Source organism: Esox lucius, chromosome 2, assembly GCF_011004845.1.
Source record: "Esox lucius isolate fEsoLuc1 chromosome 2, fEsoLuc1.pri, whole genome shotgun sequence".
Classification (NCBI taxonomy): domain Eukaryota; kingdom Metazoa; phylum Chordata; class Actinopteri; order Esociformes; family Esocidae; genus Esox; species Esox lucius.
In genome coordinates, this window is record NC_047570.1 from 15,192,366 (window position 1) to 15,210,718 (window position 18,353).

The following is an 18,353-nucleotide window of genomic DNA, read 5'->3' on the forward strand; positions in this document are numbered from 1 at the left end:
TATAGAGTCCTGCATCATGTCCACAATGACAACATTGCCTTCTAAGGCAAATTAGTCAACATTACAATGGTCATGATAGTAGCAGTTGAAGTTGTTTGATGTTGTGTAACACTAAATATGAACCTTTTGTAATTTACAAGTAATTGTTTTTATTTCAGCTTGTCTAAGGTTGATAAAACAGGTTGATATTAATAATGTTGCTATAAAATAACCTGCTAGCTATGCTTAATTATTTTAAAGTTCTCCTTCAGATCTGGTGGGCATATTAGGTTGATATCAGTTAACCAAACGAATAAAGAATTTCTGAAGTACATACCTGGTACAGTAGTACCAAACAATCATCATGCCAATTTTACAAGGATTTTCTCATGTACGTTTGCAATAGTACTATTTGTCTTGTGAAGAAAATAAATTAGCTAACCCTGACAACATTAGTTGTTACTTAGTTGTACATTTCAGTGACCAAGTGGTGTGAGATCAACTTGTCATCTATCATTTGTACTGGTTTATTCTGCATCCTGATATCAGCATTAGCTGGTATTCCATAGTAATACAAGTCCCATGTGAATGGGGCTTTTGATGCATTAAGTAATAAAGCCTACAGTAGTCTAGGATCACCAATAATTTCATGACTATTTGTAGTGGTATCTCAGCAGTCTGCAGATCAGCTGAACACTGCCTTTTCAGACCTAATGTTAGATCAAATGAACCACTTGTTTTCAATTCATATTTTCCCTATGTTCAGCACGTTAAACATGATGTCTCATGACATTTGGTCTATGTCTGCAGCCGCTTGCAGCCATTATGCCAGTCAATATTTAATTGAAAGGATGTGGTGTAAGAATTGAAAAAATAAACAGAAATGTAAATGCTCTACAGCCAAAACCATGAGAAAATAAAAATATTAGGTAAACATTTCTTGTTTGATGATAGACATGCAATTTAAACACAAACACACACACCTGCTGCATCTCTAACTCCTCTTCTCAAGAGTAAACACTCATTGTGATTTAGAGGGCTATTCCATTGATTTGACAGGTTGATTTGATTGAGGCTCTACAACAAACGAGCATTATTATCTCGCCCTGAATTAGCACCATATTGTAAGTAAACCCCAGAAGACCTTCTGGCAATTCAATCAGAACACATAAGAGCAATATAGGGAACTTGCCCCGTCTATACACCAGGCCAGTTGCTTGGGTAAGGAAAAGGTGCACTGAAGCAATGATCACTGTGCAAATGGTATGTTATTCTTCCGTTGGGGGCTTTTAAAATTTGATAGTTTTATTTGGATAGACAAGAATTGTTGCCAGTGTAGCATCGGTAAATTCAACATTTGAAAAGTGCCCTCTATTGTCTCTTCAGTTACAGCTGGGATGTGGAAATCCTCAATGTACTTGAAGAAGTAGAACTGTCTCCTGTTATGGGAAACTCCAATCTCCAATTTATATAAGCACAAAACAATCCAACAATTTGTGGGTCCGTACAACTACGCTACAGTTAAAAAATGTCACATAGAAATTATCCTTGTTTTCCATGAAAGCATACATGAAATGAGTTTGAATAGGAAATATAGGAACATGAATAGGAAATATGGTCATTGACAAGGTTAAAAATAATTATTTTCAATTGAAATAATTGTGTCCTTCAAACTTTGCTTTCGTCAAAGAATCCTCCATTTGCAGCAATTACAGCCTTGCAGACCTTTGGCATTCCAGTTGTTAATTTGTTGAGGTAATCTGAAGAGATTTTACCTCATGCTTTCTAAAGAACCTCCAACAAGTTGGATTGGTTTGATGTCACGTCTTACATACCATATGGTCAGGCAGCACCCACAACAGCTCAATAGGGTTGAGATCCAGTGACTGTGCTGGCCACTCCATTATAGCCAAAATGCCACATGACTGATTCTTTCCTAAATAGTTATTGTATACTTTGGAGCTGTGCATTGGGTCATTGCCCTGCCATAGGAGGCAATTGGCCTGTTGTAGGAGGAAATGCAAAGGCTATGGCATGGCACTGCAAAATGTGATAGCCTTCTTTTTCAAGATCCCATTTACTCTGTACAAATCTCCCACTTCACCACCCCAGACCATCACATTGTCTCTACCATGCTTGACAATGGGCATCAAGTACTCCTCCAGAATCTTTCTTCTTTGTCTTCTTTGTGATCCGAACACCTCAAACTTAGATTTGACAGTCCATAACACTTGTGTCCCTTTCTTACTCTGTCCAGTGTCTGTGCTCTTTTGCTAATTTTAATATTTTATTTTTATTGGCCAGTCTGAGTTCTTTGCAATTCTGCCTAGAAGGTCAGCATCCCAGAGTTGCCTGTTCACTATTGATGTTGAGACTAGTGTTTTGCAGGTACTATTTCATGAAGCTGCCAGTTGAGGACCTGTGAGGTGCCCGTTTCTCAAACTAGACACTCTAATGTATTTGTCCTTTTGCTCAGTTGTGCACTGGGGCCTCCCACTCCTCTTTCTATTCTGGTTAGAGCCAGTTTACGCTGCTCTGTAAAGGAAGTAGTACACAGCGTTGTACAAGATCTTCAGATTCTTGGCAATTTCTCTGCATTTTCTTGCATGAAATAGCCTTCATTTCTCAGAACAAGCATAGACAGATGACTTTCAGAAGACAGTTCTTTACTTTTTGAGCATGTAAATCGAATCCACAATTGCTGATGCTCCAGATATTGAATGAGTCTAATGAAGGATATTGCTTCTTTAATAAGAACAACAGTTTTCAGCTGTGCTAACATAATTGCAAATTGGGGTTTTTAATAATCAATTACCCATTAAAAATGATTAACTTGGATTAGCAAACACAATGTGCCTTTGGAACACAGGACTGAGGGTTGCTGATAATGGGCCTCTGAACGCCTATGTAGATGTTCCATTAAAAATCAGCCGTTTACAGCTACAATAGTCATTTACAACATTAACAGTGTCTACACTGTATTTCTGAACAATTTTATGTTATTATAATGGACAGAAAATTGGCTTTTCTTTCAACAACAAGGACATTTTTAAGTGACCCCAAACTTTTGAATGATAGTTTAAGCATTCACCCCCTCAATATTTGTTAGAGGAACATTTGGCATAAATAAGAGCCATATTTTTATAGGTCTCCACCAGCTTTGCAATTTTCCCATTCTTCTTTGCAAAATTATTCAAGCTTCTTGAATTTGGATGGGGACCTTTAGTAAACAGCAATTTTCAACTCTGCCCACATATTCCCATTTGGAATGACATTCAGGCTTTGACTGGGCCAAACAAGGACATTCACAGGCTTGCCCAGAAAGCATCTTCTGTGTTGTCTTGGCAGTTTGCTTGGGGTTGTTGTGGTTCTAAAAGATGGATTTTCAACTCAGTCAGTAGTCTTGTTCTGGTTTTGGATCAGGTTTTCTTCAATGACCTCTCTGTATTTTATTTTGTTCATCCATCCCTAAATTCTGTCCAGTCTCTCTTTCCCTCCCACTGAAAAGCATCCTCATAGCAGGATGCTGCCACCATTATTTTTCAGGGTAGGGATGTGTTCTAAGTATGATGTGGGGTGTTATGCTTCTGCCAAACATATGCTTGTTGTTCAGGCCAAAAGGCTCAAAAAGCCCTATTTTGGTCGCATCTGTCCATAGAATCTTCTTCCTCTTGGTTTCAGAGTCTCCCACATGCCTTCTGGCGAACTCCAAGTGAGATCAGATTAATTTTTTTAGACTCTCCCATGAAGGCCACTTTTGTGATGCACCCAGGCTATTTATGCAGTATGGACAGTGTTTCCCAGATCAGCCACAGAATAATTAATCTCCTTTAGAGTTGCCATAGGCCTCTTGGTGGCCTCCCTGACTAGTGGTCTTCACGCTCAGATACTCAGTTTTTGAGGATGGCCTGTTCTAGACAGATTCACAGATTCACTTTACTTTTCAATACAATGGAAATGTTCTTATATCCTACCATGATTGGTGCTTTTGAGGAATTTCCTTCCGGATTTGCTTTAAATGTTCCTTTTGTCTTTGTTTGAATATTCCTTCATTATTTAGTTTTGTAAAGAACTGGACAAACCAACTGTGGAACCTCCCATTGACAAGTGCATTTCCCTTAAATTATGTGAAATATCCTAATTGGAGAGCCACTATACAAGATTTCACACAAGGACCATGTATGCTGAGTCTCTCCCCTAAATCATTCTGGTAACTGTCCTGCGGTGTTCTAAATCTGAGTCTGGGTCAAATTCATTTATTGTGTTGACAAGAGTAATGCTCCAACTGTGACATAGAAAGGGTAGGAGAGAATCATACAATAACCAAGTTATAATATACATCCCCGTTTCCAAAAAAGTTGGGATGCAGCGTAAGAAGCAAATATATGCAGAATGCCATGATGTGCTAATCATTCATCCCTATATTTAATTTAAAAGAGTACATGTTTCTCCAAAACTTGGATATATTTACTTCACAGATGTACAAGTCACCTATGCCATGTGCACTAATGCACCGCCATACCATCACGGATGCTGGCTTATGAACAGTGCGCTCATAACAAGCCGCATGGTCCCTCTCCTCTTTAGCCCAGAGGATGCGGCGCCCATGGTTCCCAAAAGGAATTTCACATTTTGATCCTTCAGACCACCGGGCAGATTTCCACTTCGCCTCAGTCCATCTTAAATGAGCTCAGGCCCAGAGAAGGCAGCAGTATTTCTGGATCTTCTTTATATACGGTTTCTTGTTTGCATGGTAGAGTATTAACTTGCATTTGTGGATGCAGCGACGCACTGTGTTCACATACAATGGCTTTCAGAAGTGTTCCTGAGTGATTTCCACTACAGAATAGTGTCTGTTCTTAATGCAGTGCCCTCTGAGGGCACGAAGATCGCGGCCATCCAATATTGGTTTTTGGCCCTGTCCCTTGTGTACAGAGATTTCTCTGGATTCTCTGAATCATTTATTGATATTATGTACCATAGATCATGAGATCCACAAACTCTTAGCTATTTTACATTGAGAAACGTTGTTGTTCAATTGTTGCACTATTTGCCTGCTCAGTCTTTCACAGTGTGGTGAACACCTCCCCATCTTACTGTACCTTCTGAAAGGTACATCCTCTCTGGGGTGCTGTTTTTATACCCAATCCTGTTGCCAATTAACCTAATTAGTTGTGAGATGTTTCACCTGTTTTTTTTTGCATTATACAACTTTTCCCGTCATTTGTTGCCCCTGGCCCAGCTTTTTTTAAATGTGTTGTTGGCATCAAATTCAAAGTGGGCATATATTTTTCAAGACATTTTGGCATTTCTCAGTTTCAATATTTGATATGTTGTGTTTATACTATATTCTATTGAATATAGGGTTTAAAAAAACATTCTTTACATTTTACACATCATCCAAATGTTTTTGGAAACCGGGTTGTAACTGTATCCTGTAAAAAGGGACAAAGTCTAATGGAATTTGATTAGGGGACTCCAGATTCCCTATAGAACAAGCCAAACAATATGCAAATGCAGTCTACATCCAAATATTTTTACATCAGATCCCCATTTGACTTATTTACTTACTTTATAAAATGACATTCTGTATAAAATGAGTATGCAATATAAAACTATATAAGACAATTATAATGAATGGAATTAACACTTTACCAGTTTAATAGTATTTTAACAGCATTTCCAACACAAAGTCCTGGTGGACAGACCACAGAAATAATAATGGTACTTTAGAACTGTAATGAAAGAACATGTCGCAGGAGATAATGAGTGGAGTTAGTTCCTTTGCTTCTGAAAATCCTGACTGCCCAGATGTTAACATCTTTTGAATTTCATTAGGGACATTTGGCCCGATATTTGTCCATAACTTCCAAAGAGAGATTGTGTGAGCCCTTAGTTCTGATCCTTGTTCATTTCTTTTAACAGTTATGGACCTAGAACATAATCAAGATTCTGACCAATTACAAAAGACTTTCATTTGGAGTTAATGTAGATTAATCCAATAATAGCATTTGGGAAAACAAACAAACCTCCGTTGGGATACAGTATGTACTGTGTCATATTACATTAAATCATCTATCAAGCTTAAGTAACTGCATTTGACATTGAGTCTAAACATGAAAATAGATGGCAGTAAAAATATTTACTTGTGCAGCAATAATTAGATACTAAGCTGATTATGGCAGAATGCCAACTATGTTATATATAGAGTCAATTTTGTTTAAACAGCATATGCTTATAATGGTGTAATGGTATTATTTCATGCTTTATTGATAGAAGAGCTGAGAGAGTGTGCTAAAATAGCAGTGGAGTAGATTAAAATAAATGTTGTAGCAGTATATGTGGACTGGAGACTGTGGCTTAAACCAATACCTCATTCTGATCAATTTCAAAGGGTGTAAAGTCCAAACAACCCTAATCAAAACACCTGTTTTTCTGAGTTATCTTCCAAATGATAAAATCGTTCTGCTTGAAAATTTTCTGCAAATTTTATTATTACATTAACATTTGACTATCCACAATAATTGCATTATTGTGCTCATATAGGCCTACCCATGCCATTTTAGCAGATAGGTAGAGTATACTAGGCTAGTTTTCACATGCAAACAATCTACGCTAAAGTTCATATGAGACACACTGAGAGAACGATACCCTTTTTGTAATTTATGTAGTGTAAATGACAAAACTCAAGAGTACCATAATAACCAACGATAACAATAACAATAGTGTTTCACCAGTGAACTGCTGAAACACTAATAATCAGTAGTCATAAAAAGCCTGTGCAGCAAATGCAAAAGCAGACCCAGGTGTTAAAACAGAAGGTTTGACATTTTAAAGGATAGAATGTACTAAGAGAAAGGCAAACTGAATTGGAAAAAAAGTAAGGTATTGTTGCAGCTACACATTTATGACCATTATGTTATTATATTTTATGTGGTGGAAGCCATTAAGGTTACCAACACTGTTCCAATTATAAAGTGTAGACTACCAGCCTACTAGGAATGTTGCCCCAGAAATAAAGAATGGCCTTTGGAATGTTCTCATTGTCCTTTGCCCTTTCCGACACATGGTCCAGTCAGGCAGACACTTGAGAAAGTCCGATTATATTAAAGTGATCACAGAAATGTTTAACTAAAATGTAAGGGAAATTTCATATGACACAATAAATGTGTTGGCTGGTTTGGAGCAAAAAGGAAAGTCAAAAACGAAATCCTCAAAATGCCATCTATTGACCAACATATCCATGTTATGCCAGTCAACATAATGCAGGTCAAAATACAAAACGATTAGTGGGCTAAAGCATGTAGTCAAATATTACTTTACCTTGTATGTGCTGGTTGACCACATTTTCAAGTCGATCAAGTCTTTCAATGATCCGTAGAGTGTCCCCCTTTTTGTCGCCTTCTAACTTTTTCTCTGGGATAGGCTTAGGAACTTTGATGTATACATTCGCGATATAATTAGTGACCCATCCAACATAGAGCAGACACACGATGTTGGTCATGCCACTCAAGATCACGCATGTAGACACCAAAGTTTTGGTTCTCCTGGTGCAAGCCATCCCGACATCCCTCCATACAGCCCACAAAATCCAGTACACCAGAGGACAAGTGCGAATATCGCCCACCCAAATCCTAGAATCTGCTATGCGCGTCACTGGAGAGCAACCTGGATAAATTCCTACAACTCTACAACGATGCAATTCGTTCTGCAAACCCGGGCAACCAGCGCCTCCGCTTCCAATAATCGCACTCTGACTTCACGTACTGAAGCAAAGCCTCTGGTTTAATCCAAATAGATAGGTCAAAGCTGAAGAAAAAACAACTTAGCTGTTGAAAGTAATAAAAAGGTGAACTGTCTTGAAAACGAACAACCCCTATTTCGCTCCATGCCAAGTCCAGACCAGTTGAGATTTTACGGCGTGCGGAACATGCCTTTAACCGCGGTGGCCAACCAGATACGATAGTGACATTGTGATAGGCTACTGAGCATTCACTTCCACAATGGTCCATTGAGATTAAAATGTGGGAGGGTTTTGTTGTGAAGGTTTTCCCTTTCGAAAATAATTAATAGGCCAATGGTACACAGTAATTACACATTAACAATTTTTCATCAACTATTGTAATTTTATAAAACACTATACTTGTTTTGGAAATAATGCTAAACTTCTACCGTACTGTCCGAAAAGGTATATTATGGTGAATAGAACCAATAAATCAATGAACCATCAATTACTTACGACCAAAAAATGAAGACTAACTAATTTCCATTTTTGTCGCATCCTTCATTCTTGTCTGCAATCACAAAACACCCAAGTGCAAAAAAAAAAAGTAATAACACGTTATTTTTAATTGTAGAACTAGGTCAATCAACTAACTAAAAAAATGTACTTCCCAGTTGACTATTTTATAGGTATGAACAAAATGATTTGTATTCTAATAGTGTACAAGCTAAGAAGGGGAAATTAATAGTAAAAGCACCAAATTTGGCAGAGAATAAATATTGATGGCAATAATTGGCACCTTCATCGTATGCTCCTCCCAAACTGGTCAGATCATTAGCCATTAATAGTGTAGCACCCAGCAAGCTGGAAGCTATGCTCAGATCTTGACACACCAACACACATCAGTAGTGGGCGGTATAGTCAACCTACGAGACCAGATGTATCTTCTGAGTCCCCTTTATGCCCTCACACCACAGACAACATTCCAGAAGCCTAGGCAGGTGGAATAAAACAGCGGGTGTTGAAGCCTACTGGTTCTGTGCGGTCTACTAATGGGTCATTCAAATGATTGAGACCAGCCAGCTATCTAATCAACCCACAAAAAGAAGAAAACCTATTTGGCATTAGTCCAGCAACTCTTTGGATCAAAACTACCAAGTTTTTCAGCTCAGTAAACATATAAGTCTATATATATATATATATATATATATATATATATATATATAAACAGTACAGGCCAAAAGTTTGGACACACCTTCTCATTCAATGTGTTTCCTTTATTTATATGACTATTTACATTGTAGATTCGCACTGAAGGCATCAAAACTATGAATGAACACATGTGGAATTATGCACTCACAAAAAAGTGTGAAATAACTGAAAACACGTCTTATATTCTAGTTTCTTCAAAGTAGCCACCCTTTGCTCTGATTACTGCTTTGCACACTATTGGCATTCTCTGGATGAGCTTCAAGAGTTAGTCACCTGAAATGGTTTTCCAACAGTCTTGTAGGAGTTCCCAGAGATGCTTAGCACTTGTTGGCCCTTTTGCCTTCACTCTGCGGTCCAGCTCACCCCAAACCATCTCATTTGGGTTCAGGTCCGGTTACTGTGGAGGCCAGGTCATCTGGCACAGCACTCCATCACTCTCCTTCTTGGTCAAATAGCCCTTACACAGCCTGGAGGTGTGTTTGGGGTCATTGTCATGTTGAAAAATAAATGATGGTCCAACTAAACGCAAACCGGATGGGATGGCATGTCGCTGCAGGATGCTGTGGTAGCCATCCTGGTTCAGTATGCCTTCAATTTTGAATAAATCCCCAACTGTGTCACCAGCAAAGCACCCCCACACCATCACACCTCCTCCTCCATGCTTCATGTTGGAAACCAGGCATGTAGAATCCATCCGTTCACCTTTTCTGCGTTGCACAAAGACACAGCGGTTGGACTCATCGGACCAAAGCACAGATTTCTGCTTGTCTAATGTCCATTCCTTGTGTTTCTTGGCCCAAACACATCTCTTCTGCTTGTTGCCTCTCCTTAGCAGTGGTTTCCTAGCAGCTACTTGACCATGAAGGCCTGATTCTCGCAGTCTCCTCTTAACAGTTGTTCTAGAGAAGTGTCTGCTGCTAGAACTCTTTGTGGCATTCAGCTGGTCTCTAATCTGAGCTGCTGTTAACCTGCGATTTCTGAGGCTAGTGACTCAGATTAATTTATCCTCAGCAGCAGAGGTGACTCTTGGTCTTCCTTTCCTGGGGCGGTCCTCATGATAGCCAGTTTTGTTGTAGCGCTTGATGGTTTTTGCGACTGCACTTGGGGACACATTCAAAGTTTTCGCAAATTTCCGGACTGACTGACTTTCATTTGTTAAAGTAATGATGGCCACTCACCATTAAATGAATTCCAACAGTTGTCCAATAGGGCTGTCGGCTGTGTATCAACATGACTTCTGCACAACACAACTGATGGTCCCAACCCCATTAATAAGGGAAAATATTCCACTAATTAACCCTGACAAGGCACACCTGTGAAGTGAAAACTATTTCAGGTGACTACCTCATGAAGCTCATTGAGAGAACACCAAGGGTTTGCAGCGCTATCAAAAAAGCAAAGGGTAGCTATTTTGAGGAATCTAAAATATAAGACGGGTTTTCAGTTATTTCACACTTTTTTGTTAAGTACATAATTCCATTCAATGTGTTCATTCATAGTTTTGTTGCATTCAGTGAGAATCTACAATGTAAATAGTCATGAAAATAAAGTAAACGCATTGAATGAGAAGGTGTGTCCAAACTTTTGGCCTGTATATATATAAAAAGAATACAAATATATGTAGACACGCCAGCAACAATATTGTCTACACTGGGTACAGTTGCGCTCAAAAGTTTGCATATCCTTGGATAATTGGTAATTATGTACCATTTGTAAAGAAAACCCGAGTGAATAGGGCAAAATATGTATTTTATTTCTTATGGGATTCACATTCAGCTGTAGGTCATAACAGAATGGCACAATCATAAAACAAAACATGGCAACAAAGAAAAAAATTAACTGACCCCTGTTCAAAAGTCTGCATAACCTTAGTTCTTAATACTGTGTATTTCCCCTTTTAGCATCAGTGACAGCGTGCTGTTTTTTGTAATAGTTGTCTATGAGGCCCCAAATTCTTGCAGGTGGTATAGCTGCTCATTCGTTTTGGCAAAATGCCAAAATGCCTCTCCCCAGAGTGGCTTGATTATATTGAGGTCAGGAGACTGCGATGGCCACTCCAGAACCTTCACCTTTTTCTGCTGTAACCACTGGAGGGTCATGTTGGCCTTGTGCTTAGGGTCATTGTCGTGCTGGAGAGTCCAAAAGTGTCCCATGCGCAGCTTTCGTGCAGACGAAAGCAAATTGTCTTCCAGTATTTTCTGATAATATGCTGCAACCATCTTGCCATCAATTTTCAGAAGTTTCCTCATGCCTTTAGAGCTCACACACCTCCAAAACATCAGTGAGCCACCACCATGCTTTACAGTGGGAATGGTATTCTGTTCACTATAGGCCTTGGTTGTGACCATAAAGCTCTATTTTGGTCTCGTCACTCCAAATGACAGTGCGCCAGAAGCTGTGAGGCATGTCATGGCATTGTGAGCCATATTGTAACCGGGCTTTTTTGTGGCATTGGTGCAGAAAAGGCATCTTTCTGGCAACTCGACCATGCAGCTCATTTTTGTTCAAGTAACTGTCTTTTTCAGAGCAGCTTGTATTTCACAGGTAACCTGTGGGTTTTTCTTTGTATCCCAAACAATTGTTCTGGCAGTTTTGGCTGAAATCTTTCTTGGTCTACCTGACCTTGGCTTGGCATCAAGAGATCCCCGAATTTCCCTGAAGTGATTGAACAGTACTGAATGGCATTTGCAAGGCTTTTTGATAAAAAATGTTTATATAATTTTCCATCTTTATAAAGTTCCATCACCTTGTTATGCACATCTTTTGACAGTTATGTTCTGCTCCCCATGGCTCAGTAACTAGCCTGCTCAGTGCATCCATGTGAGAGCTAACAAACTCACTGACTATTTATACACAGACATTCATTGCAATTTAAAAAGCCACACGTGTGGGAAATTCACCTTTAATAACCATTTTCACCTGTGTGTGTCCCTTTGTGTGTCTGTTACAAGGCCAAACATTCAAGGGTATGCAAACTTTTGGTAACATTTTTCTTGAAGGGGTGTGCATAAGAGTGAAATGACACTGTCATGATACTGTCATAACCATGACATCACACATGAAGGAATAATTTTTAATGTTTATGAATGTTGTCATTAAGTGTCATTCAGTTGATTTTGTCATTTTTTTAATGCAAGGTTGACATTGTTTGGGATGTCTTTGTCATGACAACTTGACATTAACTGAGACAACATAACCTGCCAATGTCTTTGTTATGACAACTTGACACTAACTGAGACAAAACATCCTGTCAATGTCTTTGTTATGAAAACTTGACATTAACTGAGACAACATAACCTGTCAGTGTCTTTTTTATGAAAACATGACAGTAACCAAGACAACATAACCTATCATAAACCTAATTATCAAACTTGAAGAAACTATTTAGCCAGTATTCTGTCTGCCATAAATGGAACTTTGCTGATCCTGTGACTGGTGCTAATACTCAGCATATTGAGCGTGTATTGCAGAAATACAAATTGAAAATATGGAGTCACAGAAGTAATAGACTCTGTGCACCAGCGTAGTGAGGAACTTCCGCTTTTGTCTAGAAGTCAAAAGAACGCTGGCTGAGCTGGAACAGTCTCTTCAACCGGAATGTTGTTCAGTCTCTTCAACCGGAATGAAGCTTAAAATTCCATAGCCTCAAAAAAGCACTAAAACAGGTCTCCTATTTTATTTTACTACTGTAACCTCATTTTACAACAAAACTGAAAAATAACAACTGGCATAGGAAGTAAACATTTGGTCCTATATGGTATTAATTGCGCTTAAACCTGCATTACGTGGAAGTATATAAAAAATCGCCTTTTCTGATTATTTCTAGTCTAGCGCTTGAAGTCATTGAATGGCGCAAGCCATATTTTATTAAAAAGAGGACATTCTCCTGATTAAAATGATGCCCCACTTGTACCTTGAAACTTAAATGAGTCACGTACATTATATTTCTTTTTTTTCCGTACAACAGCATCACTCATCTTGTTGTGAGTTTAGGTGTTTACTAATGCGGATGAGTATTAGTAAGTAAACCGGAAACTGCAATGCAGACTTCTAGACAAAAGCGGAAGTTCCTCACTACACTGGTGCACAGAGTCTATTGCACTCGTGAGTCACTGAAGATTCACCTCAAAATGGAGTTGCACCACTGGTTAGCTATACGCCATTATAATGGTGTATTAGGCAGACTTTTCCATGATGTGAAAAAACAAGTCAAGTTAATATCAAAGTTTTTTTGCAGGAACATAGTTTGTACTGTAATGTAGTACACATTATTCCAGAGAAAATATCCATAATCTAATTTGTTAATATGCTTACAGTGCGGAAACCATTATTAATAAGGTAGACTGGCTACTTCAAATAGGTGTGACGCATACAAAATGTATGATCGCATTTGGGGTTGAAATAGAATTTTGAAGGACACTTTTATATTGAAGGATACTTGCAACGGTTGGCCTATAGGGGGAGGTTTGACGTGGTTGTGTTGCACTGGGACTGTTAACGATTCAAACACCTGCACGTTCTCGTAACTCTTCAAGGAAAAGCCATGTCTTTCTCATAATTTATCCTGTTTTCTAGGTCGGTAAAGTACAAAAGTACACTGGACATTTAGATACAGTTTGATTACTTGGCTGTTAAAGTGTATGTAGAGGGTTGGAAAAGCATGGTAATGTTATGACTATGACAGAGTCCCATGTCTGTAAAATGTCATGACGGTGGTGCATTCCTTTGAAAAAAAACAAATGTGTTACTGTACTGAATAGTTTTTTTTCGAAAACAACACTCCTCACAATTAATCCCTAGGATTAATATAATTGAATTTTGTAACTGTATTGTTTAGGAACTTTGCAATCATTGCACTGTAAGGATTAGCTAGTTCCTTGTTAGCTGGCTTCGGTTGGTTATTAGCTGGCTCCAGTTAGCTGTATGCTAGCTCCAGTGAAGTGTTTGTCATTTCGGGGTAGCACTTTGCTAACTTGCTCAGTCATGTTCTATTTGTGTTAACATGAAGGTAATTTGTTAAACTCTCACTATATAGCCTACTTTATAAAGAATGTTTTCAATGTGATTATATTACGGCTAGTTTATATTACTTGCAAAGAACTAGGTACTGTACATTAATGGATGTCCTGTATCAACCTTAAGAAATTACAGTACAAACTGTGTTTTTGCAAAAAACGACATGAGCTTATGTCCTGTGTTAACATGAATAAATGACACTACATTCTGTTATTTAATGTATTTGTAAACCATTAATAAGGGTTATCATTGTTAACCGTTTTTTCAAGTCTTGTTCATAATTGTTCATCAATGTTCATTCAAGGTAAATACTGCATTTGTTAACGGTTGTTCATGTACACTTATCGGAAAGCGTTACCAAAGTAGGATTGTTGAAAGTATTTTACATTTTTTTTGGAAACATTTGTTGCGCAAAAACAATAAAGGACATTTATTGCTTTTGTTAAGGAATTTAAATGCATTTGACTGATTGTATTACATCTTTATGACAGTATTTGACAAACTTAATGACATCTTTATGACAAGTCCAAATTGTACCCACTGTACTTGAGGTCAAGAAAAATATTCATGACACTGTTATGAATGCATTTGACAATGTTATAACACATCATGACATCTTTATGACAAGTCCAAATTGTACCACTTTACTTGAGGTCAAGACAAAATGTTTATGAAAGGTTATGTTTCTAATTAACTGCGCCACAGCATGGTTTGGAGGTTGCGCCGTAGCCGAATGGAAGGCCCTGCGACGGGTGGTGGAAACCGCCCAGCTCATCACTGGTACCCAGCTCCCGGCCATCGTAGACCTCCAGGACAAGCGATGTCTGTACAGGGTGTGGGGCATCATCAGGGACCCTTCACATCCATGCCACAAACTGTTTGCCGTCCTTCTATCAGGCAGGTGGTACAGGTCTCTTCGTTCTCGCACCAGCAGGCTCAGGAACACTTTCTTTCCATCTGCTGTAACCCTGCTGAACTAGGTACCCATCATTAACCACACCCACCCTTTGTACTACTGGACTGCCTTGCAACGTCTGAAGTTTTCAGTTGTTACAGTTACTTGTCTACCTCAGGAACCTCATTTCTGCTATCCCTGCATTTCAGTGGCACATGCTACCCTACTCCTTAAATGTCATTGTACTGTACTTGCTCATTACAATAAAGTTGAATCTAATCTAATGTTGTGGTTAATGTCAAGTTGTCATAACAAAGACATTGACAGGTGATGTTGACTCAGTTAATGTAAAGTTGTCATAACAAAGATATTGGCAGGGTGTGTTGACTCAGTTAATGTCAAGTTGTCTTTACAAAGACATCCCAAAGTATGTTTTGTCTAAGTATATCTACCTGGACAAAACAGATCTGTAGCCACTGCCATGTAGGTAGATGGTTGTGGTGGCTCCAGCCATGCAGTAGGTAGATCTTACCTGTAAAGAAAGATAGATCTGTAGCCACTGCAGCCATGTTACCATCTACAGTACAGTAGGTAGATCAAACCTGTCAAGACAGTTAGATCTGTAGCCACTGCAGCCATGTTATCATCTACAGTACAGTAAGTAGATCTAACCTGTCAAGACAGATAGATCTGTAGCCACTGCAGCCATGTTATCATCTACAGTACAGTAAGTAGATCTAACCAGTCAAGACAATTAGATCTGTAGCCAATGCAGTCATGTTACCATCTACAGTAGGTAGATCTACTTTGACAAGACAGATAGATATGTAGCCATCCCATCCACCCTAGATGTATCCGCTGGTAGCCAGTATACCTAAAAACCAACAATACAGTTTAAAAACATGTTAAGTTTTCCAAATTGAGAGTCATGTTTTTCAAATACAATTGGAATTGAGTTGATAGCCCCTAACATTCCAAATGTATATTAAAAAAATTGTAATGGCACTGGCTCCCAAATCTATATCAGGCATTTAAGTGGCCATTATAGTTCATACTAGTATGTCAGAGTAGTTCAATGACCAATTTCTCAGGCTCTAGGTATCACAGGTACACAAAACTGAATGAATGTTCATAGAACATGTCTATGGATGAAATTGATAAACATTTTCCCCAAAATATGATTTGTTTACAATATTGTCATTGAAGTATCCCTATATTGGTTATTGTAATCATTGGTAGCTGATTGTTTCTGTATCCAACAAATATATTGATATTTCTACAGTGTTTTCCCCAACAAATTCAACATTTAACTTTACTTACAATCAACAGATGCTACTAAGATGCATGAAAGGCTACTTGCAATACCTTTTAGACAAAGATACCTCAGTGGTAAGTTGTGTTTAACATTTTAGTGCACCACTTAATCAGATAGACAGGACAGGGAGGCAATGTAATTGCTATGCTTGCAGAATAAACATATTCTCTATTTAGAAAAAACGAAATTACCACATTCCCATTAGTAATTATAATTACCCTGTTTGAGCACAGTACTGTAGACACGCTAAAACAATAGATGCTGAAATCCATTACCAATTACGTAATCATTATTATTATATTTGCTTGTAATAACAATTTTTACAATGGCATAGAAATCACCACCCAAGCATTGTTTTTTGCCGGACTGCGTAAGTCGTCTAAGAAGTGCGAATGTCTCTGAGTGAGTGAGTGAGTGAATGAGTGACTGACTGACTACCCCTTGTTAAATAGGCTAGTGGTTAGTAATGCGGGCTCTGGAATATATAATAGGAAGCCTGAAATTAAGCGGTTCTGTTGGATATCAGGATTTGTTCAGGATAGAAAAAAACCTTGCTGGCTACACAATTCTCTTGTCTTTTCACTTGACGAAAAGGTCAGTTATCGTCATCTATATTGATACAGTAGTTATTGTATCGATGTCATTCCCGAATGTCTAATAAGCTATTAAAACGGCCAGTGGCAAAAGCCATAATGTTCATAGATATTATTTGTGGTGGCGGTAAACTTAATAAGAAACATTACTCAGTTTAACGCTAGTTAATGGTGTCTAACAAAATATTCAAACTTGGTCTGATGTTAATTAGTGAATATAACGCAAAGAGGCTATACTAATACTCTATTGCTGTACAGTGGCGTAGTGACTAGCGACAATACTTTTTATGTGGGCAACCCGGGTTCGGTTCTCGAGAGGGCAGCCACTATTAACCCATTTTATTGCGGGCCAGCTGAACTAGGCTTGTCTGGTTTTTATTTTTTAATTAATTATCTTCATTGGGAAAGAAACAGGCCACACCTGTTTGAATGGAGACCGTGGTATGAGCATTTGAACCAGTCCTTTCGGTGTTCTGAGACTGATTCAGCAGCTCCTTCTCAGGGAAACCTTGTGTGCCCATTGCTTCTGTTGTGTGTCAGACATCATTGATCCCTCTCTTTCTATGTTCGTTTCTCGTGATAGCCTGAATGACATTTCCCCCCTTAGACCTAAAAATGGTAACAAGCTCTGTAACGTCTCAACAGCTAGTCAATAGTTGGCATCATGAAAGATGGATATGCAATATTATATTATAAGGTTGAGAGAGCTATTGATTTAAGATGCCAGTGTTAGTGGAGCATTGAGACTTTGGTTTAATGCCTCTACATGATGCACATGATCTGCTATAGAGCTATGATTTCCTCCTTTTTAATGAGTGAGTTAATGCTCAAACAATTTTGTGCAATTATTTTGGACATTCATGGTTACAGTAAATAGAAGATCATACATAGTATTCAGCACCACAATTCATTGGTGCATGGTTTTGCATCATACATTCCTACAGTATCAAACTAAATCATCTACATTCAAACTTCATGTATACTGTTTACATCTACTATAACTATAGAGACACACCGATCAGCCATAACATTATGACCACTGACAGGTGAAGGGAATAACACTGATAATCTATATAAATATATACATCGATCAGCCATAACATTATGACCACTGACAGGTGAAGGGAATAACACTGATAATCTCGTCATCATGGCATCTGTCAGTGGGTGGGATATATTAGGCAGCAAGTGAACTGTCTGTCCTTAAAGTTAATGTGTTAGAAGCAGGAAAAATGGGCTAGCATAAGGATCTGAGTGACTTTGACAAGGGCCAAACTGTGATAGCTAGATGACTGGGTCAGAGCATCTCCAAAACTACAGCCCTTGTGGGATGTTCCCGGTCTGCAGTGGTCAGTAACTATCAAAAGTGGTCCAAGGAAGGAAAAGCAGTGACTCTGCGACAGGGTCATGGGCGGCCAAGGCTCACTGGGTCTGCGTAGCCACAGACTAATAGGGTGCCCATGCTGACCCCTGTACACTGCAAAGGGCATGTGAGAATCAGAACTGGACCACAGAGTAATGGAAGAAGGTGGCCTGGTCTGAGGAATCAGGTTTTCTTTTACATCACGTGGATGGCCGGGTAGGTGTGTATGTGTTGCATACCTGGAGAACACATGGCAC

The 18,353-nt window shown here is 38.7% G+C and overlaps 1 protein-coding gene across 1 annotated transcript in view; it reads right to left on the minus strand.

Moving 5' to 3' along the window:
* Positions 1 to 7,897, minus strand: part of galnt18b (UDP-N-acetyl-alpha-D-galactosamine:polypeptide N-acetylgalactosaminyltransferase 18b) — a 76,050-nt gene extending 68,153 nt beyond the window's left edge. The window contains exon 1 of the mRNA XM_010881123.5: positions 7,303 to 7,897. Within this exon, the coding sequence (XP_010879425.3) occupies positions 7,303 to 7,540 (238 nt within the window). The 5' untranslated portion in view covers positions 7,541 to 7,897. The remainder of the gene's footprint in view (positions 1 to 7,302) is intronic.
* Positions 7,898 to 18,353: the final 10,456 nt, after the last annotated feature.